The sequence below is a fragment of the Camelus ferus genome, chromosome 17, assembly GCF_009834535.1.
Source record: "Camelus ferus isolate YT-003-E chromosome 17, BCGSAC_Cfer_1.0, whole genome shotgun sequence".
Classification (NCBI taxonomy): Eukaryota; Metazoa; Chordata; class Mammalia; order Artiodactyla; family Camelidae; genus Camelus; species Camelus ferus.
The window spans coordinates 34,421,487-34,444,649 of record NC_045712.1 but is presented as its reverse complement, the minus strand read 5'-3'; the positions used below and the strand labels follow the sequence as shown (position 1 = coordinate 34,444,649).

General features: G+C 52.5%; 2 protein-coding genes across 20 annotated transcripts in view; both read right to left on the bottom strand.

Moving 5' to 3' along the window:
• OGG1 (8-oxoguanine DNA glycosylase) overlaps positions 1-4,602 on the bottom strand; it is a 30,677-nt gene extending 26,075 nt beyond the window's left edge. For 2 of the 12 annotated variants that reach the window (XR_004312267.1, XM_032458929.1), the window contains exons 1-5: positions 4,090-4,437; positions 3,527-3,774; positions 2,798-2,977; positions 1,109-1,290; positions 192-342 (exon numbers count right to left, since the gene is read on the bottom strand). Coding sequence is in view for 7 of the 12 variants with exons in the window: in XM_032458929.1 (XP_032314820.1) it covers positions 192-342; positions 1,109-1,290; positions 2,798-2,977; positions 3,527-3,774; positions 4,090-4,226 (898 nt within the window). In the remaining 5 variants the exon portion in view is untranslated. The other 10 variants (XM_032458928.1, XM_006173344.3, XR_001365655.2 and 7 more) reach the window with 10 other exon arrangements.
• A 1,596-nt stretch (positions 4,603-6,198) lies between these two features.
• On the bottom strand, positions 6,199-21,455 carry BRPF1 (bromodomain and PHD finger containing 1). 8 transcript variants are annotated; one of them, XM_032458902.1, is made up of 14 exons: positions 21,097-21,452; positions 18,589-19,197; positions 14,167-15,126; positions 13,196-13,358; positions 12,720-12,851; positions 12,199-12,345; positions 11,108-11,417; positions 10,462-10,785; positions 9,859-10,143; positions 9,219-9,366; positions 8,478-8,614; positions 8,257-8,375; positions 7,753-7,907; positions 6,199-7,045 (listed from the first exon to the last, which is right to left on the bottom strand). In XM_032458902.1, exons 2-14 carry the CDS (start codon positions 19,185-19,187, stop codon positions 6,862-6,864), a joined length of 3,663 nt encoding a protein of 1,220 aa, XP_032314793.1. In that variant the 5' UTR covers positions 19,188-19,197; positions 21,097-21,452; the 3' UTR covers positions 6,199-6,861. The 8 variants fall into 8 exon arrangements, with proteins under 8 accessions (XP_032314793.1, XP_032314795.1, XP_032314794.1 ...); XM_032458904.1 differs by having other exon boundaries at positions 12,217-12,345; positions 21,097-21,451; XM_032458903.1 differs by having other exon boundaries at positions 10,462-10,782; positions 21,097-21,450.
• Between the last annotated feature and the right edge of the window lie 1,708 nt (positions 21,456-23,163).

Sequence of the window (23,163 nt, the reverse complement as noted above, 5' to 3'; positions counted from 1 at the left end):
ACTGCTTGGGCCCAGCCAGCATAAGGTCCCCACAGGCTCCGGAAAAAGTTTCCTAAACCAGAAGTGATGAGGTGACATTAATTGGCCCCTCCGGCTCCCCACCCACAAGGGTGGGGCTTCAGGGAGAGGTGTGGGAAGTTCCCACCACCTCAGCCCACTGCCAGCCCTGACAGCCCGCTCTCTCTCCTTACCCAGTTCCTTGTTGGCTTGGGGGCTCGGACCTTTGGCCCGGGTGGTAGTGGGGTGCCAGCTGTAGTCACGCTGGGCGATCTGCCACATGTGGATGTCCACAGGCACAGCCTGGGGCTTGTCTAGGGCCATCAAGCAGATGCAGTCGGCCACCTTTGATAGATACAGAGTGAGCCACAGAGGAGGAATGGCAGGACCCAGCCAGCAACTTCCTTCTAACCCCAAAGCCAGCTGCTTCCTTCTCTATACTGAAGTTACTATTATTGTATTTTCTATTAATAATTTAAAAAGCAGCTATGATGAGAGTGCTGGCTTTCCGCAGACAAGAAAACTGAGATTCTGAAGGGTGAAGTGACTTGGCCAAAGTTACACTGCTAGGAAGAGTCATAACCAAGATTTACTGCTGGGCTGGAGTTCAGGGCCAATTAAAAATGGTTCTTTAAACAAAAACTCATTTCTAAACTACACAGAACTATAAAAAAGAAACCACTAAATGCCAAATTTCCAATTATCTTACTGATAGCTAACCCTGTTGATATTAAACAAAAAGTTTTATAAGTACGTATAATTTTAAGAGAAGAACAAGATGAAAAGTGGAAACATCTCATCTGTCTTCCCAAAGGAAACCATTCTTAAGTTTCCTGTAATTCCTTCCAGAAATTTCCACATACATATAGCAGTGTATATATGTACTTGAACAAATGGTTTTTCTAAAAATGCATTCAAAGTGCAATCAATGTCTTTTATACCTTTGCAGCACTCTGCATTTTCTCTAATAAAACATCTGCTGGTATCCTTTATCCTTCCCGCTCTGCCTCCAGAAGCCAAGCCCACATTCAACTCTCAGGCCTGCCTTGTCTCCAACTCTGCCACTCTCTGCATGGGTGGTAAGGCCAGCTCCTACCCCCTGGGGCCTCACCTTGGTGCCTACCCCTGGCAGGGTGCAGAGGGCCTTGTGTGCCTCCTCGTAGGGGGCCTTGCGCAGCTGCTGCAGCCAGGGAAGTCCGCCCCGTTCTTCCAGGATGGCTCGGGCACTGGCACTCACGTAACGGGCACGGTACCCCAGGCCCAACTTTCTGAGCTGAGCTTCCACCTCCGGCCCTGGGGGAGGGTGGGGAGGACAGCAGGGGTCAAGCATTCTCAAATCCTTCCTATCCTCAGGCTAGTGTGTGAGCCTTCCACCCCATAGGAATGCTTTTCCTAAGCACCTCTCTCCCACCTCAGCACCTTCTGGGAGACCCCAGGACACTTGCATGTACAAAGGAAAGGGGTAAGGCCTGGGTTCTGCCCCTCTACAAATGTTTTCTGAGTACCTACTATGCTTTGTGCATTGGGGCAGATACTGAGAATGACTTGCTGCCCTGGAGGAACACCCCCATTGAATTCCTTAACCTTTCCAAAGGGCGTGCACATTTATGATGTTAAAAAAAATAGCCATAATAATAGCAACAACTTCCGTTATCAAGTGCTGGGTATCACGCTGGAGCAAAGTGCTTTAGGTACATTATCACGCTTATTTTTCTCAAGGACCCTGACAACAATTCCCCATTTTACAGATGGAGAAAATGAGGGCTTAGAAGAGGTCAAATAAAAACTTGCTCAAGAAAGGACATGATGCTGGGTCACAGCGACTCTTTTCTCACTGTGTCTTTTGCTAAAATGACCTTTTTATTATAAATAAAAGATAATTTGGGGGGAAAAAAAGGAACAGACATGGTAGAGGTGGGATCTTGCACTGAGGTCTGGGACACCAAGCCTGTGCTCTTAACCCATAATACTACCCTACCTCATGATTATTTTATTCATCCCTCAAATCCTTCTGGATAAAAACTGTTCCATAAACAAGAGAAACTTGGAGAGTTGAATGAATTTCTGGAGGTCTTTATAACTACTGAGCTGGAAGCTGAGACCCAAGATTGGGTTTCTGAGCATCAAAAACATTCTCTTTTCTCTGGAGGGGGCTGTCTCCTTGCTATACAGTCCCCAGGCACTTCCTCTAGCTTACTTCTCACATCTGACAACTGACATATTTGCTTCTTTAAGACGACTGCCCCACAGAGCTGCAAGGAAAAACATGTGTGTTTTTGGATACAGAATTGTTGTCAAACACTGTGCTAGGTGCAGTCTGTGTATTCCTTTAATCAACGCTCGTGACAACGCTGATAGAGGCTACTGTTATCCTATTCAGCGGATTAAGAAACTAAGGCACAGAGAGGCTAAATAATGTGCTCAAGGTCATACAGCTAGAAGTCCAGTGCCAGAGCTCAGATTCAGATTCAGGCAGTCTGTCTCCTGCTGATGGGGTCCTGTTGCAGGAGTTGCACACCTGGGGACAAGAATGTGTGCTCTTAATCCCAAGCTACTGTACACTGTATATAGATGTTTTCTGATGAGCCATTGAACCCATGGGGCAAAAAGCACAGGTGCTGACATTTCAGGGACAGATAAGGAAGACGAGATATACCTGGGGCTAATCAGATGAGGCAGGGTGGTTCTGGATGAAGGCAGTGTTTGGGAAGGCATGAAGCTCTGAGATGGGAGACAGGCACCAGGGGAGTCCTGAACAAACCCTTAAAGCTGTTGGAGGGCTTGGGGGCAATCTACTCACCAGCCAGGGCCTGCAGGCTGGGGAAGCCATAGTAGGTGACATCATCAAGCTGGAGGAGCCGAGGTCCGAAGGCCTGGCAGAGCCGCTCCACCATGCCAGTGATACGGACAATGTTGTTGTTGGAGGAACAGATGAAGGAGAAAAGGCATTCAATGGGGTCCTGTTGCAGGAGTCGCACACCTGGGGACCAGAAAGCATCTGCTGTTGGGAGTGGCCTCCTCTCATCCTCAGATCCTAGGCACCAAGGCTCCAGGGGGATCCCAGGGGAATGAGAGTCAGCTTTATTAGAGATAGAAACACTCGAGCTCTCATTCCTCATAGCATCTTGTGAGGTCTGGGTTATCATCCCACTCCACAGATGAAGAAGCCACAATGTAAGCACTATGAGGGTGGGGATTTGTGCCTGTTTTGTTCACTGTTGTATCCCCAGTCACAAAGAAGATGCTCTGTAAACATTTAAAAGAATGAAAGATGTCACCAGCCCCAGGTCACACAGCCAGGATTTGGCTCAATCTCCTTGTCACTCCACTATGGTGGTCAGCAGGACAGTAATAACAATAATAATAATTACTATGTGTCAGGAACTAATCTCAGCACTTTACATGTATTAGCTTCTTTAATCCTTGTAAAACTATGAGGTAGAGATAATCCTCATTTTACAGATGGTGAAATTGAGTACCTTAACCAAATTACAACCACCCCAACCCATGCTCCAGGCCCTACACTCACCTTGGAATTTCTGAGCCACCTTTTGAAAGTGGGGGTCCACGGAACTCCAATGGTGGTACAGTTGAGCTAGGTTGACATCCAGCTGGAAGTACTGTCGCACGGCCTTTAGCTCTTCCAGTGTGGGTTTGCCAGCCCGGCCCTTGTCCCCTCGGTACACAGTGCAGTAGAGCTGCTCCTCAGTCTGGGTCAGTGTCCATACCTGGTCCGCCAGCACGCCACTCCAGTGCGCAGGGTTTTGCTCCATCCACCTGAGCCCCCAGGCACATGGCAGCCCTAGCATTCAGTCCCTTCCTGCACGCTTTGGGGCCCTCCCACCCTATAGCTGCTCCGTATACAAAACTGATTTACAAATTACAAAAAATGCTTTCTTTTACAGCGATTATATAATTTAATGATCGCAACAAAATTGCGCAGGCTTACTACCTGCGTAATTATATAGGAGGTAAACAGGGTCACTACCCGTGCCTTAGTCTCTTGTATCCCATAGTTTCCTTCTATTACCCACAACGTTCCTTTGCACCCCTGATCTGCAGTAGTAGGAGTCAGGAGCCAGGACCACTCACCGGAAAGACTGTCCAGAAGCCAGAATCAGGTCCAAACGCAGCTCAGTGCGTGGACAGGGGATGGAGGCCCACAGAGCAGGGACGGAGGCTAGAGTACGATGCCCCATGCTACCCGGCAGAAGGGAGAGGGCTAACATTTCCACGTCTGGACCCGCCCCATTACGGACCCGCCCACTCAGAACAGCTCCTCTCGCAGCCAAGAGACCACACCCCCACTAAGGCCACGCTTCTCAAAGCCACGCCCACCAAGTCCTGGACTCTGAATTCTTAAGGCCCGCCCAGTTTTATTTAATTCCTCCACTCCCCGCAGGCCCCGCCCCTTGCCGTCTCCCAAAGCCCCGTCCCCCCCAACTCTGGCCCACCTCCTGTCCCGACCCTCCCGCCTTTCTCCTTTTGTAGGCTCCCCCTCCTCCACCGTCTCGAAGCTCTAACCACTGTCCCTCGAGCTGCGGCGAATTTAGGAAGCACGCTCGAGAGTACTCTTCCGGTTTCTCCGGGGTCCGACCACTCCCTCACCGGAAGTAGGGCTCAATTGGATCCAAAGGTAACCAATCCGCGGAGGAATAAGAGGGGCCAATGAGAATCCGGCTTGGCGGCGAGTGGGCAGGCCTTTCCTTGGCGCCTCAGCTGTTGGCGCGCGACGGGCTCACTGCCCGCCCTTGGCCTCAGGGTTTGTCTGCACTCGGCACGCCGTGGTGTCCGGTCCCCGCGCCCTCAGGCCCCAGCCCTCATTGCCTCATCTCAGAGCCGTGGGATTACTCAGGGCCTGCCGGCCCGCAGAACCAAGTCCTATCCCCCGCTGACCTCAGGGAGCTTTCCTCACCGAGCCTCTCCAGGCCGATGCTCGCCCTCTTCAGTCCGCCTCCCATGAACCCCCTCTGGGCCTGCTGAGCCCCTGCGGTGTCTCCATAGCGTCGGGCTCCTGAGGATTCTGCCTTCGTGCTCGTGCGCTGAGCTGGCCCCCTCCGAGGCCTCTTCCTGAGCAGCGTTAGGCCTCCTCACAGACTACACCCGTCAGAAGCCTGCCTCCTCTGACTGTCCTGTCCAGGGACTGTCCCGCCTTCCGGCTGCCACGGCTGCTTCTTTCCTTCTAGGGCCTCCCTGCCTCGCACCCCCCTGACGACTGGGGCATGTGTAGGAACTGGGCCCGGCAGCCCAGGGAGGCTACAGGACCACGGACCAGTGTGTGCCCCGGGGTAGCCCAGTTGCCAGGGCCGGCTGCCTGGCCCAGGAAAGATTATGTAATTTCCTCCCTTCTGGAGAAAGACACAAAAAACAAGGAGACAAGAACTCCATTTGAGTGTTTTTCCCCTTCTAGCCCAGTGATTTCTGAATGACTAGATTGCACATTCCTTAAGGGCAAGATTGGCAGCTGATTTATCTTTGTGTCCCACCCATCCAAAGCTCCTAGCTGGGGCCCCCTGGGAGCCTGGAAGAAGCTGCAAGGCCCCGGGACAGCTGCTTCCTGTGGTTATTTCATCTGTAGGCATGCCAGCCCACAGGTGGCCCAGCGCTTGGAGAGCATTTCTCCAATAAATGTTTAAATTGGAAGAGAAGGTGTCAAGGTTGGGAATGAACGAAACCTGCTTGGTCCCAAGCTAAAAGGAGGTCACAGCTATAGTGATTCTGAAGCAGCACTTGGACCATCCACTGGCAAGGCCTTGAAGCATCTGCAGTTTATGAAAGAATGGGCAGTACGCTCTGCCAGCAGATCCGCATACTGGTTAAAGAGCTAGCTTTTCAGACAAACAGACTTGAGTTCAAATCCTAGCTCTGTAACTTCCTAGTTGTGGGAACTTAGGCAAGTTACTCAATTTTTCTAGACCTCAGTGTCTTTGTGGAGACAACTACCCTATTACCCTGCCCCAATTATTGCAAGGATTATACAAAACTATACCTAAAGGTGCTTCAGCACAGGGTCTACCACTCAGTTAAGTGCATGGGAAGTAGGAGCTCTCATATTATCTTTGCTGTTATCTTATAAATGCAGCAGGCACAGCAGTCAGCAACCACTTGGGCCCAATTATTTACCATCCCTGGGAGACAGAACCTACCTTTTCATCTCTTTGCCTTGGCAGAAAGCAAGAACCAAGAATTCCAAACAGACCATTCATTTTCTAAGAATCAATATATTTTCTTCCTTTGAAATAAATACAAACCAGTTTGAAAGGTGGGGGAATCTATGGGAAGAAGGGAAGTGGGGACAGGCCCCTGTATTTTTTAGTACCAAATGACTCTGGCGCGACCCGGAAACGCAGTTACAAATGAGAATAATTTAAATTCTCCGCTAATTACAGTATTTACAACAGCAGGGGAGGGGGTCACCTAGTGCCCCTCTTCCGGGCTGGACAGACATCAATCCCACTGCTAGGCTGGGCAGATGCCCCCTCACCTTACCACCTCAGAGGCCTCAGGCCACTAGGCGGTTAGGGATTCTCCTGGCACGAGCAGGCATAGGTGATGGGATGGCCTGTTTTACGCAGTGTCCTAACCTTGGCCCACCACCCTGCGCTACAATGCCATGAGGTCTCTGGAGCTTTCTGGCCTGTGGGACCTCCTCTCTCATTGCGTGGAGCCGCCATGGGCCCTTGGAGTGTTCTGTACAGTCCAGCTGCACTCAGGGCGGGAGGGACCTCCCCCACCCAGCTTCCCCTGAGACTGGCCCCAAGACCAGGAATGAGTCAGTGCAGAGGCCGGTGCCACTCCAGGACAGTGAGCAAAGGGAAGGAGGGAGGTGGCAGGGCACTGTGGGTTGGGTTGTGCTGGACAGTATCAATCACTATCGCTGGTCTCACTGCTCTGCTCGCCCTGCACCTTGCTGCGGTGCTGCAGAGCCCTGTGGTAGGCAATCTGTACTGACTTGCGGATGTTGGATTTGCGGCCTTCCAGCATCTTCTCCTTGTCGAGATCCTGGTTCACACCCAGAGGAACCAGCTTAGTCCTGGGCAGCCACTGCCTGTAGGATGAGGTGAGGATCAAATGAGTCATCTCTTATCTGTAGGAAAGTAACAAGCACCAGCCTTCTTCACTTGATTATTCATTAAGAACCACCTTCTGAGTGCCCAGTCTGGGCCAGGCTCTGGTGGGAATTACAGAAACCAAGAGAGGCAGTCCATGCCCTTAAGGAACTGCTTAGCCTAGTGATGAAAAAGCCCAGTCAACAGTCACACTGGGGGGTAACCACAGGGTATTTATGGGTGAAAAAAGGAGCCCTGACCTAACCTGAAATAGGTGCCCTGTCTTGTGGGCTCCAGGCAGACTAAACTGACAATAAATATCCTCTACAATTAACAAGAGCAAAAGACTACATACATAATGTGATGGAACAGGGACTCAGAGCCTGAAAGCTTCTGCCTGCTTTATCCCTGTCTTGTTACCATGGAGGCAGAGGTAGGAACACTAAGTCTAGAAGCCACTTTAGGTGGGGAGCCACCCCCACATTTATCACAGTCACTTGGTTTCTAGCTACAGCTGTCTGTCAGCTGCTGCTCACTCAGTCTCTCAGACTCGTGGACAAGACTTGCTCAAAGATCTAAGTCCTTCCCCCAATGACTTATAGATAGCCCAGTCTGTCTGTTGCTGGAGTTTTCTGGCAGCCTGCCCCCATACCCAGAGTTGCATCTGTGGCTGTGAGTCACACCAAATGCTCCACTCCTCCCTTACCAGGTTCGCTTGTTGTCAAAGAAGAGGACGAGGTAGAGATGCTCTCGGGCTTCCTGGGTCATTTGTTCCCCAAGTTTCAGCACCTCCAGTGGGGGCACAGGGATGGGAACCCCATGGTGGAACATACCTTCCCGGGGCATCTTTGGATCAATGATCTAAGGGTGTAATAAGACCTTGGTTTAGTTCAGTCTCCTTCCCCAAGGCTTACCCTATCCAAGAATTTCCAGATTACCTCTGAAGTGGAGACAGAAAAAGATTATCATACAACTAGGGCTGCAATGCTCACCCTTGGCTTCTTCCCAGGCTGAACTATTTCAGAGCCCAAGGGCCAAAGGGAAGAAAAAGAGAAAGATGGAGCAACTAACCAGGGACCTCTCAGTGTCTGTCTGCCAAATACCTCTGTGTTCTGCTGCTCAGCAGAGAGTAGGAAAAGTCTGCTAATTCTGAGTCTGTGTCATGAGGTTAGAAGGCAAGAGGTATGACAAAAAAAAAGCAGAAGCCTACCAGAGCTGGGTACGATGGATACCCTCGGCATTTGGCCCACACCAGGTCCAGAGCATCCAGGGGGGAGTCCTCATCCTCTGACAGCCAGCCAGCTCCCCGGCCCAGACTCTTCCTCACCACTTCACAGGAATGGGAGAGAGGGGGCGGATCAGCAGCCAGGGGGCTGATAAGGCCCTGACACTGAGCCCCCGGCATCCCTGGCTTTGGGCGGGCGTACTTACTGCTGTGGCCCACGCCGCGGCCAGTGCCCACGGAGTAGGCCTCATTCTCAGTGCCTGAGGTGTCTTCACTGCTGTCCTCTGGGAATGTGCCCCGAGAGAAGGAGGGCTTGCCCCGGCCTTGTTTTGAGGGCGTTGTGCTGTGGACAAACCAGAAACTCAACTCAAAGAATGGGAAGATGTAGGGGGAATGCCATGGTGGGTATCCTCTCTTCTCTAAGCCCCCAGGGTCTAAGACTTCTGGAAAGCAGAGGCTAACTGAAGAATTTCAAACTCACAGCCCTCAGGGACTTGGGGTTGATATGACTGACGTGGGCTGGAATTAGCAGTAGTGATGCCCTATCTTAAGGCAACACTAGTCAGAATTGAAGATGTGGGTATATGCTACTCAGCCAGATCTGATTTTTAAAGAGAATACAGAAACTGGGAATTTTATATGGTACTTCTGGATTCACTAAAAAAAAACAACAAAAAAAAAAAACCATGCCGGCCAAACAAAATACGTCTGCAGGACAAATCCAGGCCACAAGGCATCAGTTTATGCCCTCTGTTCTAAAATATGGGCTTAACCCTGGATGGTCCCCTGTGTTCCATTAGGGTGACAGTCTCAACTATTCCATTTATTTTGCAGAGAACCTTTGGCTTGAGCCACCTTAATCTAAGCTGGGACGGCTGCCACCGCACTCCCCATAAGGAAATCTGGAAGGGCATCCCGGAGGCAGGCCTGATCTGGAGGGCTGGTACCTGGTCCGGTCTGAGGCAGCGCTGCTGCTGCTGCTGCTGCTGGACTCAGAGTCGGAGCTGCTCCGGGGAAGGCTGCAGTCATTACGGTATACCAAGAAACTCTTCTTTACTGGCTGGTTTCCACCGCTGAAGCCATTGGCTGGTAAGTCTTGGTTGGGGGGAGGGGGAGGAGGGAAGGAATCGGTCAGGAAGATGTAGATCAGAGATCTACTGGGGATAAGAGGGGCTTAGAGCTTGGCTTTCCCTTCTGTGCTGGAAAATTCCTCCAACCTTGGCCAGCAGAGCTAGTGCTGGGCAGTGTCCACCACAGCTGGCCACAGCCCTGCCCCACCCCTCACACTTCCCTTGGCAGTTATTGGCCTTAGGACACAAATGGCTTAAAGGGCAGGAGATTCCCCAACGAGGATAAGAAGAGAAAAGGTAAAGTGATACAATGGAGGGGGCCCTGGATGGGAATCAAGCTGGGTCAGTGTCTCTGGGCTTCAGTTTCCCCATCTGTAAAACGGAGGAATTAAAGGATTCCTAAGGGTCCTTACAGCACTGACATACTACGGGCAAATAAGGGATAGGTGGGAGTTATATTGGAAAGAATGGCAGCTCTGCTAACTCTACTGGGGGGCTGGGTGAAGGAGAGGCTCACCCATTGGGGGGTCTTCTGTGGATTTATCACTGTCGCTGTCTGAACTCGAACTGGGCCGAGGGCTCCTACCCCGCTTGCGCTGACGCAGGGAGCCCATGATGGGGAGCTGGGGGGGCCCCACAGGACTGCCTCCGTGGCTGGGGGTCATCTGGCTCTCCCGGTTTTTGGGGGGCCGGCCCGGCCTCTTGGGCGGTCCAGCTGTCTTCGGGTTCTTTTTGGAGAACAGAACTGAGGTTCTCCTGCCCACCTCATGTGCGGGGGTTGAGGACATGTTGGGACCCAGGCCTGGAGCAGAGAAAGAGAGAAGGAGAGTTGGTGAGGGGCCTGGTACGGGAAGGGCATATGTCCAGGGTATGCCCTGGGTGTGTAGGACTGTAAGTCCAGCTAGACTTGAGGAGATAATTTGAGGGGCAGGAAGCTGGGAACATTGTCTCACACAAAGAGCCAGAGAGGCAGCTAAGAGGCCCCTAGTTGGGGAATGAGGGGAAAGTGCAGCTAGCTGTGCAGGAGGGACCTCTGCCCAGGGGATGGCAGGGGCCAAGAGTCTGCTGCAGAGTCAAAGTCTGGCTGGCCTTGGGGTCTACCACGCCATGGGGTTCAGACCTTTGCTTGTCTCCTGGCTGCTGCTCTCCTCGGCGGCACTGTCCGTCTGCCCATCCTTGTCACAGCCTGCTGGGTGGGGTGTCAGGCTGCCCCGGCTGGAGGGGCCATGCCGCTCAGGCCCATCCCGTCCAGTTTCCCGCTGGTGGGCTAGCTTCCGCCGCAAGGCCGTCATCTCTTTCTTGATCATCTTTGCACGCCGTGAGCGGCCCACGCTCTGCTTGCTGGCATTCACCTCATCCAGCCGCTCGAGCAACAACTTCAGCTGCTCTTCCACTGGCAGGTGCTTTTGGTTCTCCAGTAAGACCAGCCTCTCTTCCTCTGCTGCTGGGGGTGGGGATGGGGGGAAAGGTCAGGCTCAGGGCAGCCCTCTGGGCCCCTTAAACCTGGGCAGGCAGCAAGAAACCCACTCTTCTCCCTTCCGCTTCTGACCAGGAACGGCTGTAAAACAGCAGCACCAAGATGTGGAATGGTGAGGATTGCTGTCCATTCACCTAGTCTGGCTTCCTGGACAGCATTCCTGGGGATAGCCTGCCACTGCTCAGCCTAGCTGCTTCCTGCCTATACTGCCTGCTCCCAGGAGGGGACTTTTGGAAAGCTGTTCATCCCTGGCATTGGCCTCTATGGGTGTGTGTGACTTTTCACCCACCATCTTCGGCATGGTGTGGGGCCTCGTCTCCAGCCAGGCTGTGGGGGATATGCATGCCCGTCTCAAAGTCAATGCCCATTTTTTCTGCCTGGCGCCGGGCCTGGCGGAGCACAGCACCACCCTGCTCACGGAGCCGCACTGCTGCCCGGTAGAAGATGGTGTCCTTGGCATTATACTTGAGGCAGTTGCTGACGATGAGGTTGAAGTCCTCCTCAAAATCATCAAAGTTCAGGTAGCGGTAAGCCTCCAAGTTCTGCTTCATGGTGAAAAAGTCCATAGGCTTTTTGATGTGGTCTAGGTAGTCAGGCACCTGGGAGGACACGGCAGGTGTAGCTAAGTGGAGGTATGCTCCTCACTCCCCCAAACCCCTGTTCCTTACAACACCCCCCTGGAATGTATCCAGCAACCTCCTCCCACCACAGTTAGAGGCAGGCCTACAGCTCAGGGGAAAGGAAAGCTGGATTCTAGTCCTGACTTTACTAGTCACAAGCTATGTGAACTTGGCAAGTCTGTTAACCTCTCTGGGCCTTCTTTTCCTCACCTGGAAAACAGTAATGAAATTACAGCTCTATCTACCTCCTAGAGCCACATGAGGCTTTAGCAAGAAAATGGCTAGAGGAATCCTCTGGAAATACCAACACCTTGCATTCCTATAGCTCTTTTAACTTATCATTGACATTTATAGGAAGGCTGCTGCCTCAGGCTTCTCGTTTTATACCTTTTAGAGAGAAGAGTCTGCCAGTCAGGACCTAGGGCTTCAGAGATGGTTCTTTAGGTGCTGAGCCTTCTAAATTCTCCGTTCTAGGGTTCAGCACCTGGAAAGTGTCTTCCTGCCCTGGGATTATTCATTTGGCAGACTCAGTCCCTGCCTCTGGGGTAGGAGTGCAGATTGCCTCCTATTCTGGGCCTTGAGGTATGACAGGGACAAGACAGAGTCCAGGTGATGCATGTGGCTCCAGTCCATTCTGGAGCCCCAGAGCCACCAGCCCCTCTCTTCAAGGCCCCCTCCTAGTCCCTGGCCCAGACCTGCAGCAGGGGTCCAACTGGGAGAGGAACAGAAAGAAGGTGGGGTGAGGGGAAGGGATTCTTACTTCGTCCAATTCGGTTACCTCAGACAGAGGGACCGGCTCGCTGAAGATGTTGCCTGTATCCTTCTCTTGGAGTTGCTCCAAGGTTTTTCGAAGGAGGATGAGGAACGGGGTCAGCTGCATCTCCATGGCGATCTGCTGGACCTTGATCTGACACACACAAAGGCCCAATCAGCCAGGCCTGGGCCAGTCCCTTGGCAGAGAGGTCTGAGGAGATGGTTGCAGCTGATTTGGGAACTCGCCTTCCTTCCACCCCCTGCAGCTAGGTTTATGTGACCACTCTGGACTTTCCCTCTCTTAACACCCAACACCAGCTACCTGCCTCACATAATTTAGGATTCCATTCACACTCTCCTGTGACATTCTGCTTTCAGTGAGCCTGAGAGCACACTGAGCTCTAGGAGACTTGACTCCAGCATCATCCCTGTTGCTTCCCGGCCAAGAGACACATGCTTTTTCTCTGTTTTCGGTTTTCCCAGATCTGCTTTCCCCACCATAAAAAAGAGTTGGCTCAGGAGTCTCACCGTCTCCCTTTTGAGTTTCTCCCGCTTGCGGATCAGCTCCACCAGCAGCCGTGCTCGCTCCAGGTCATGCCGAAGCCGCTGCCAGGACTTAAGCTGTTCTTTGAGGGCCCAGTTCTTATCCTCAGAATCTCTCTGTAGATGCAAAAGGGAGATCAGGAGATGATGAGAGAGCCAGAGGGAAGGAGAGCCCTGTAAACTGGGATCAAGGGCAGGTAAAGCCAAAGGAGGGAGCAGAGTGACTTATTGGCAGGCTCGCCAACTGAAGTCGGTGCTTGGAATGTGCATGTTGTGAATGAATGGATGAACACCTAGGAACAATGCGTTTCTGTAAGGGTTGCATCCTGAGCCTGGTTTGAGGGTTAGCTTAAAGGAGGAAAAAGCCCAAGCCCTCAGACACTGGAAACTACAGTCACAAATCTCAGTCCTCGTCCCCCCGGCACTGGTTCCTAGCACCCACAGGGAATCTGACACAGTACCCCGACTTGGTCACAGTTCCTCTGAGACTGCAGGTGCGTCTGCAGGCGACGCAGCAGTGGGACCCCGTTCCGTGACTGCCGCTTCAGCGTCCAGTAGCTGTGCAGCCTCTGCATGAACTGGCTCTTCCTTTGGATGGTCAGGCGGTTAGTGATTTTACTGAGCCTAGGAAGCAGGGGAGCAAAGAGAAAAAAACTCTTGGGGCCTGATTTTCTTAAGCAGAACAGGGGTCTCTGGCCAGTGAGAGTTTCTGAGTGGGGCTGAATAGGGACTTTATCTACTGTCAAAAAGGCCTGTAACACTGGGCTTAAAGCACAGAAAAGCAAACGGAGCCATCAACGGCCTTCAGTGGACAGGAAGCCAAGCTCCCAGCACTAAGCCAGATCCCAAACCCTGTTCACCAAGGGGGTCAGGGAGCTTGGCCCCTATGAGTGCTCTTGTCACTGAAGCCCAGAGTTCTATCTGACCCTGGGAGACCCAACTCAGACTGAGCCTGGGAGGCTTTTAAGATGCAGTACTACTGCACAGCAGTAAACTACAGGAAATCGGCGAGAGAGCGCAAGAGAAAGTCAAAAACATCACAGCCCTCATTTGGACTTATTTGTGGCGGTAACCATTTCACAACTCCTTGCGTGTTTCCTTCCCCCTTTTTTGTTCCACTTTTCCCTTCAGAGTCAGACAACTACTTCTGTTGGGCTGGGGCTATTCTATCTTTTCTCCCAACTTAAACCACACCATCAAAATGGAAGGCAGTTTAAAACACCTGTTAGCTCTTCCAGATGAAGTTTCTGGTTCCTAATGTAAAAGTCAAGTGACCTGCTAGATCTAACTTCTTCTGAAATTGTTTTTGTTGTTTTTTAAAAAATTTTCTATGTAGCTCCTGATGGGAAGAAGATAACACAACCCTATTACTCCACTCGGGGGGCTGTCAGTCTCCAACACAACTTCGTCCCACAGCAGCCTGTCCACATACCTGTGTGGCGGGATGCAGGGCACAGACACCACAGGTGCCGCCGCCCGCTTCTCTGCCAGGATCTTCCTCGCCTTCTTCATCTTGATCCGGGACTTGGCCTTGGCTTTCTTGACCTTCTCTGAGCTCCAGCTCTTACCCTCATCCTCCTCCTCATCCTCCTCCTCCTCCCCCTCACTGTGGGACAGGGCAGGCAGGCGGCGTGCTGACCCTGGGGGGGTGTGGATGTCGCAGTAGGCAGTCTTGCGGACGCTGAAGGAGGTACCATTAGCACCTGTCTCCCGCACAGGCTCCATCTTCATGTAAAGGCCGGCCTGCTGGGCACATGTCACATGGAAGGCTGTGTAGCAGTTGGCCTTGTGGCACTGGATGCAGGCCCCTGAGCCCCGCTGTTTGCAAATGTAGCAGGTCAGCTTCCAGCGAGCTGGTGGGATGTGCTCGATGCTGTCGATGGGCTCCAGGAAGACCGTGTTGGCAAAGCAGACCTCAGGGATCCACAGGGCACACACCACATGGGCCCAGCGCCCATCATCTGTCTGCTTGAAGGCACCACCCTTGTTGGGGCACAAGGCGCAGTCCACAGCACGGGAGGGTGACTGCAGACAGCGGCGGCACAACCACTGGCCCTCAGGGATGTAGGGGACACCGTAGCACTCCTGGTGCACAGCCAGGTTGCACATGTCACAGAAGAGGATGACGTTGCTGTTCTGGCACTCACCATCATTGCAGATACAGCACACAGCATCCTCATCCACTAGCGCATTGGGGTCGCCTTTATTGTGGCTCTCAAAGTAGGACTCTTTCTCCAGCCGGTCCATTAAGTACTCAAAGATCTCCTGTGGAATGGGACTCACACCCTCCGTCTTCCGCCGCTCGTTCATGATATCCAGCCAGATGTAGTCCTCCTCGTCCATGTCATACTCCACCTCCTCATCCAGCTCCTCCGCTGACTTCTCGATGTACCTGCAGTGCACACAGGCAGCTCGGCATCACATGGTTGAGCCTTCCCTCCCTTAGAGACAACGGGCTCCAGGTGCTGAGCGCTTACTCTATTCCAGGCCTGTGCCTTCACATATGTGTCGTCTCATTCTACCCTCAACTCAATCCCAGGTACTACCGGTCCTACAGTCATTCCTGTTTTGCAGAAAAGGAAACCTAACCTTTGGGGAGGTTAATTCACCTGCCCTAGCCCTCTGTCTCTTGTGAAAGTGGTAGAGCTGAGAGATGAACCAAGGCCTGCCAATTCTAAAGCTCATGTCCCAGCGGCTACATTGTCTCCTTCAAGGTGCAGAGGCTCAGCCAGACCCCTGAAGGGACAAGGGTGGTGAGCTAGGACCCATTACTGGGGTGGTCTGGGTAATGGTGCAAAGTCAGGGGAAGGAAGGTCCTCAGTTATCACCTGCAAATTATATGTAAGTTATTTTAGCACTAGCTGGCCGTGTCCCTGAATGGAGCTGCTGTGGGTCTTCTGTCAGCTGGTGCGAGCATCAGCTCAGGGCTCCCTCAAACTCTGGGTAGTCTTTGCTCTCTGAAAAGCCTTAGGAGATGAGTCAGAATAGGTAAGATTTACTGAGCAGTTACTGTGAGCTAGGCACGGTGCTAAGTTATCACATTTATTTTCCCCACAGCCATAGGGTCAGTGTTCTTAATACCCTCACTTTGTAGGTGAGGAGACTGAAGCTCTGAGAAGTTAATTAACTGCCCAACACAGACAGGCCACACAAGCAGGAATGGCAGAGCAAGGATTCAAACTCCACCCTTTGGCACGCACGGGGCCAGCGGGACTGGAGCAGAGGGCTGCTCCACATGCCTGGGGTACAGAGCAGACTCCCCACCCTCGGCCACGCGTGCACACTCTAGGCGACCTGATTCCCACCCTGTACAGCTACAGGGAGCTATGATGGAAAGAACAGGGCTTCGGCTTCTAAGAAACCTGGGTTTAGATCCTGGCTCTGCTACTTTGTGACCTTCAGGACATCCGTGCTCTTTTCTGAACCTGTTTTATCGATGGTAGAATGAGGATAACACTGCTTACTCCCAAAGACACTGTCAGGATTAAATGGAACTACAAAAACAAGCGGGCTCAATCAAGTGGCACATAGCAGGCCCTAGATAAAATGTTAGTTCCTGCCGCTCCTGTCTCCTGTCCACAAGGAAAATGGGGCTCTGGGGAATAGAGCAGGCCAAGAGGGCAAGGGCCCCAGAGCCACGGTCTACCCGACCGCAGGCCAGGGAGCTAACCACCCCGGGCCTTGGTTTCTGTATCTGTAAGGAGGTGATGCTAACCTTAACCTCTTTCATGCACTGTTGTGAACATTAAACGAGTTAATACAGGTAGAATGCTTAGAACAGTACCTGGCATGAAGCAAGTACTCAATTTATCTTAGCTTTGTCATTAGTTTTTGCATACCTCTGACCTACCTTGCCTTGTACTGCACTGTTCATATGTCTTAACTTCTCCACTGCTGGACAGAGGCAGGGACCATGTCTGATTCACCACACAGAAAGAGGCACTCAGTTGTTCACTTGAAAGGCATTTTGGGGGTGGAAGAAAGGAGAGACTAAAATGCTAAAATGCTATGTCTCTCAGAAGCAGCGCCTTCCTTAGTCCTTTACCTCTTCCCCAAGATGGCTTTAATGTTTTCATCCTTGAAAAAGGGTGTGGCTCAGGGCTAGTGTGGACCATCTGGTCCCTTCCAGGCCTTGGCACCTGCTCTCAACCTCTTTTCTGCCATGGCATACGTGACATTACATGGTGGTGCATAACACACTCCCACGGTGCACCCAGATTACAGGCTGCAGCACAGACAAGGTAGGCTACATGTTATGTACAATTCCTGGCACACCAGCTGACACTCCGCCCTCTCTCTCCCCCTCAAGAAAGCACATCAGATGCGAGCAAGAGAAAATGGTATTATTAGAGAGATGACCTCAAATCTTCTCAAATTTATATAAAAAGCAAATCATTTCCAAAACAGGCAGTTCTGCTAACAGTAGCAACAAATTACATGCAACACACCTCCCAACTGATTGCAGTGCACCAGCTGAGAACTGCTGCCTGGAGAACAGATCTGATCCCCAGGAGGAAAGAGTGAATCTGAGTGGAGGGAGGAAGAAAAGGAGCAAAAGGAGATGAGCTGGGCTGCTTATCAGAGCACAGAGCACACTGAAGAGCCATCAGGAGGGAGGGCAGGCCCAGAGAGGGGTGAGCATGGCAGTCAGGACCAAAAGAGAGGAGAGACAGTGGAAAGCCAGAAGGAGCTGGAGCTGGGGTGGACAGACCAAAGAACAGAAGAGAGGAAGGGGAGACTGGCTGATGTGCGAATGGGGTGAGAGGAAGGCGACACACTGGGCCAAATCACTTGGGTTCCCAAAGATTTGCTTAAAAAGAAGTGAGATTTAATATAATATCATGTGGGTTGCGCTTTTGGTAAAAACTACTTTTCACATAAGAACCTTTACAACAAGCCCTTCTCAGAGATCAGGCCTTCTGATTAGCTGTTACCAAAGACTGCTGCTTAACTAACTCATCCGAACGCCCTCTTTGCCTTGGATGCCAAGACTCTCAGGGAGAAGTTTCACACTTGGTTTTTATTCCATCCTTCCGCTAGGGTTTCTGTATATAGTTTCACCACCATACTTCCCCAACTCCTTCATTTTTTACCTCATGTCAAAGGAATTTAGCCTTATGCCTGTGATTTTATTAGGAGCCATTGTGACTAATTTTTGGAAGGAAGTAGGGTACCAAGAAAAAATTAAGTGAAACAAATAAAAGGGTCCTTGGAGAAGTACAAAACATAGGTGACAAAAATACTGCTTACACATGCTAAAGAATGGGTGACAGTAATAGAACAAGGAATAAGAAAACTACTTCTGCAGATTTACAAATCGCTTTTAGGACCTTATGAAGTCAGTGTCCCTAGTCTTGCACCTATAGGCTGGCAGAGGAAAGCTACACCTCCTCTGCAGCTGGGGTCACCAGACCAGCAGAAGCCAGATGCCTTTCCCAAGGTCACACAGTGATGGAACAGAAAGGGTCAGGAAAAAAATAACTGGAGCTTCTGCTACTGTGGACATAGTGCAACTTTGGAGTCAGAGGAACCTGGGTTTGAACCTGGTTCAGTTATCTACCGGCACGTGACTTTTGGTAGGTCTGGTCCATTTTCTCATCTGTGAAATGAGAATACCCACCTGAGTAACTTGTGAGAAGAGAAAAGGGCCACCCCGCGCAGGGCACGCAGCCGTGCACGGTAAGTGCCACCGTCATTAGCTGGGGCACTTTTCCTCTCACTGCCTGGCAGGCCCAGTATGCTTCTGCAACCCTCTATCCCAGCCACTCTGTGAGCTGCCGCCTGTCACCTGTCTTTGCCTCCTGAGCCCTGCTTGACCAGTTCTCCAGAGTCGGGAGGTGGAGGGGGGCCTTACCGGTAGTAAGAGGTCGGCCGGGGCGGGGCATCAGGGGTGTCCTGCTCCAGCTCCCGGTACACCACCTCGGGCAGCTTGGGCGTGGTGCTCGCAGAAGCATTGTGGTGGTGGTGGTGGTTGGAGTCCTTGCGCTTCTCCTTGTTCTTATGCTTGCCTGACTTGGGAGTAGCAGCCGGCGTCTCGGTGTTCTCCTTATTGCTGCCGTTCTCAGGGGCCTCCTCGGGGGCCTCCTCATCCTCTGACACCACATCCAGGTTGTCAAAGATGCTGATGCGGTGGACGCGGCCGTGCAGGTCCACCTCCACCATGCGCTGGGCCTGTGCGTAGCTCATCACCTCACGGCCGGGTGACTGGGATACCTCTGAGGGGCTAGGCGACTGCTTGTTGGCCGGGCGTGACTGGCGTCCCTTCTTCTTGTGCTTGCGGAGTGGAGTCTGCTGTGGGGGCGGTGGGTTGTCGTGGTCATAGTGGTACAGGTGGTACTCAATACCGCTGTAACTCTTGTAGACCTTGCGGCAGGTCTCCACTGGGCATTCATAGGGCGGCTTAGTTGCCCGCAAGTTGTGGCAGAAAGTCTTCACGTCAAAGTCCACCCCCATGCTGTCACATCTAGAATGTACAGATCAATTAGCATTGGCCTGGGGAAGACTGCTTGGCTGCCCACTCCAATCTCTCCAGCCCTCCCTCTCCTCAAGGGTCCTGGCCAGCATCTCCAAATGCCATCTCCACACCATGGCCACAGTCTGAGCCTTATCACCTCTTGCCTAGCCATCCTGCCCTATGTCTCAGTTCTAGCCTCATCTCACATAATGTGTCCAGAATGATCTTTCTACCAAGTAGCAATGATCATGTGAGCCTCTTGATTAAAAGTCTCCTGATGCTCCCCACTTACTTCAAGATAATATCCAAGCTCCTTACGGTGATATTCGGGGTGTTCTTTTCACTGTCTGGCCCTAGTTCTCCTTTCGAGATTCTTCTTTTCACCAGTTACAGCTGTACTTCCGTCCACCCAGGGCAAACTGCCATTCCCTGAATGTTATAACTTCTTATTCCTTCAAGATGATCTCTATTTAGAATGCCTTCTATCTTCTCTGATTGGTGACCTCCTACTCATTCTTCAAAACCTAGCTCAAATGTCACTTCTTCTGTTATTACTTCTTTGTCTCTCCCATGGGGAGCTGTGTTTCCACATGGTTTCATTCTCACCTCCTCCATGGCATCACCACAGTGGAAGTTCTCTGTCTCTTCCTGTTAAGACTGGAGGCTGTGCAGTGCAGACACTGAAGCCTACCCATCTCTGTATTTCCAGTGCCTGGCATGTAGTGTAGTTCTGGCAAATGAATAAATAACCTGTTGAATGAATAGCTAAATGGGAAGATCACCAGATCTGGAGCTGAGAGTGATGGCTGAAGGCTAGTGTCAGCCCATATAGAAGCATGAATGGGTAGCCAATGATGTGGTCCTGGGCTCCAGCAGAAATCACTGGGTTATAGAAAACATTAGTTCATTTCTGAGGTCTTGAGGGTAAGCCTATGCCCTGGCCCTGGGAGTGGTACCAGGCCCAAGGGTACGAACAGGAACATGACAATCTGGGCACACTCAGCTCCATGCTGGTCCCCAAAGCCCTCCCTTCCTCCTCTCCTCCTTTCCTGGATGAGTGGAGTCAGCAGATGGCACCAGCCCCCAGGAAGCCCAGCTTGGTCAGAGACTGCCCCAATTTCTCCAGGCCTAGTTGAGTTCAACAATTTAACTATGAGCTTGGCACCATTCCAGGCAAAGCCACCCTGAGCTCCCTGAATAACAGTGACCCTTCTTGGCCCCTCTCCTGCGACTTAACCAATCTAGTGAGCTGTTCCAGCCTCTCTGGTAAAACCCCTGATTGCCCTATCAGTAAAACTACTCCTTTAACTCCAACTTGCTCCTACATTCTACCTGCAGCTGTGTCTTTAAACACAAACCAATCAAAGGCACAAACAAGCTTTCCTCTTTCAACGATGGGTCCCTGGTGAACGCAGCAGCTCTGCTACCCTGGCTCCCTAGGCAGCACAGAGTCCCCGGCAAATGTCCCGCTGGGACTCAGCAGCAGAAGCACAGAGGAGAAACACGGGAATTTAGATCTGAAAGCCCGTGGGGAGGGCCCCAGGCCCTAGAGTATGGCGGTGGCATCTGGCCCAGGAGCTCAGAGGGCTGGAGGAAGTAGGGGGCGGAGGCCAGAGGGATCAGGCTAGGCCCAGGAGGTGCCCGCAGCCCTCTCCCGGATGCGGCTACGTTTCCCCTTTGTCGAAGTGTAACAAGTTAAACAAGGCTCCCCTCCTGCCATTGGCCCAGGCAGCCCCGAAGGATACACTGTAGCCCCGGGATGCCGGCTGCGAACCAATGCACTGTCAGTTCTCTGGGCCAGAGTCGCCCGAGGGACACTCGGGCCGGGCAGCTCAGTGTGCGCCCCACGAAAGTAGCCTACCCCTTCCCCTCTGGCCACTCCCGCCCTGGTCCCAGGCCCGCACTCACCGGCCACCTCGAGTCCGGGCTCATCGCCGGGGACGCCCGCCGGGGCTCCGACCCCACTTGGGGAGGCCGGCGGGGAAAGACGGGGCGGGGAGAGGAGCCCCAACTCCAAAGACTGCAGACCTAGCCACCCTGGCCCCCTGCCGCCCCACGCTCTGGCCCGGCTCCCCGGGATTCCCGCGCTGACCCCTGCCGCTCCCAGTCCCGCCGGCGCCCCGGTGTCTCAATTCCGGCGGCCGCCGCCCTTTTCGAGAGCCCCTAAGTAGCTCGGCCTCGGGACCCGGCGCCGCCGGAACAATGGAGGTTCCCGGAGGCAGCGCGGGGACGGCGGCGGCTGAGACGGTGGCGGCAAAGGCAGTGGCAGCGGCGGCGGCAGCAGCGGCGGCGACGGCGTCTGCGCAGGGTAAACGCGGCGCCGCGGCGCTGCCGAGCTGCACTTTCGCCACAGATCCCCGCCCGCCCACTGAGGCTCGAGAGGCCATTCTCCGAGATTCGGAAGGGCCCCTGGACACTCCACAGGGCTTTTCCAGCACCTCCACCTCAGAGTTGAGTTTCTGGAGACTGAAGTCCCGGTACTCGGTATCCGGAGTGGTCGGGCCGTTTGTAGCGAATCTGCGGCCACGGACGGTGAGCGCGGGACTAGGCGTGAGGAGCCCGCCCTTCTCCCTTCCCCCTCTGCCTCCTCCCTCCCTCCTCCCTCCCTCCTGCTGGCGCCGCGGCTGCGGTAGGGACCTGGCCTTGGTCTCCGAGGGAGGCGGCGAGGCGGGGCCGGAGCTACGGGGCGGGGTTGGGGGCAGGGCCAGGAGCAAGAGGGACGCGGGCTAGAGCCTAAGGGAGACCCGGAGTTATGGGTACGGGCGGGGCGGGGTTGGAAGAGAATAAACCAGTCTATGGGGCGGGGTTTGCAGTGAGTGGGCGGGGCCATCGGTAAAGCAGGCCCCAGTATGGCGAATAGGGGCTGAGCACCGGGTAAAGGGTGGGACTAAACAGAAGAGTGGGCCCCAGGAAAGAAAGGGCGGGGCTTTGGATGGGCATGGAACTTGGAGCTGGGCTGGGGAGGATAGAGCTGGGAAAAAGGAGGCCACTCTGAAGGGAAAGGGCGGGGCTTAGAAAAGGTAAAGGGCGGGGTTGGAGGGAAAGGTGTGGCTCCGAAAGTAGCTTCTGGATTGGGGACGGTGCAGGGGCTGGTGGGGTATGAAAGAGCTTGTGTACCTAAAATGGGATTCAGATGCTGGGAATCCTTAAGGTTGGCGGGAAATGTTTCATGGCTACGAACAGAGCTGGTTTTAATGGACTGGGTCACTTGGTAGCTATGTGAACTTGGACAAGTTGTTAAGTTCTTCCTACCTCCTATAACTTATTCGTAAAGTGGAGCTCGAAAACATCATTGTCAGTTCTTGGGGGTTTCGGAGGACGTGGGTGCCAGGAAGAGTCCACTTGTTGAACAATGCTTGTTCCTGAGCCTCTCCAGTTTTGCCATCCAAGAGGAGCATGAAAGGGTCTTCCAGGGCTCTGAGGCAAAGCCCAAAGCATTGGAAGCTTCTATTTTATCTTAATACAAACCTTGCATTCAACCCACTATAAAGTATGTGTTTTCATATACAGTATCTTCCCCAAAACATCCTAATAAAATCGACACTGATCGGATTTGCTGGTTAAGATCTTGGGATCTGGAGTCAAAATGATGGGTTCTCTTCAATAACTTACTTAACCCCTCTGAGCCTCAGTTTCTTCATGTGTAAAATGGAGGTAAAATAGTGCCTACCTCATGGGATTGTTGTGAGGATTAAATAAGATGATGCTTATCACTTAGCATGTAGTGTCTGATATGTAGTGAATACTCACTCAAAAAAGTCAGAGTAGATGGATTAGAGCAGAGTTACACTGAGTAATCTTACAGCTGACCCTCTTTGAGGTCAGGAACCCCTTTCAGAATCTGATAAAAGCTACGAGCCTCTTTCCTCAGAAAAAAATGTACACACATAAAGTTTAATTTATTGCTTAAAGTGTGTGAAGAATGTTTGAAGAAGTGATTAAATCAATGTATGTTAGGATGGGGATGAACCCAAG

What these genes read in the sequence shown, in the direction of transcription:
- BRPF1 (XM_032458900.1), bottom strand. Translation starts at nt 19,187, where the DNA reads ATGGGGGTGGACTTTGACGTGAAGACTTTCTGCCACAACTTGCGGGCA. An exon ending in GCTGCCTCAGACCGGACCAG is followed by an intron (nt 8,615 to 9,218) that starts GTACCAGCCCTC and finishes GTTTGTCCACAG; the next exon opens with CACAACGCCCTCAAAACAAG. An exon ending in TTTGACAACAAGCGAACCTG is followed by an intron (nt 7,046 to 7,752) that starts GTAAGGGAGGAG and finishes CTCATCCTACAG; the next exon opens with GCAGTGGCTGCCCAGGACTA.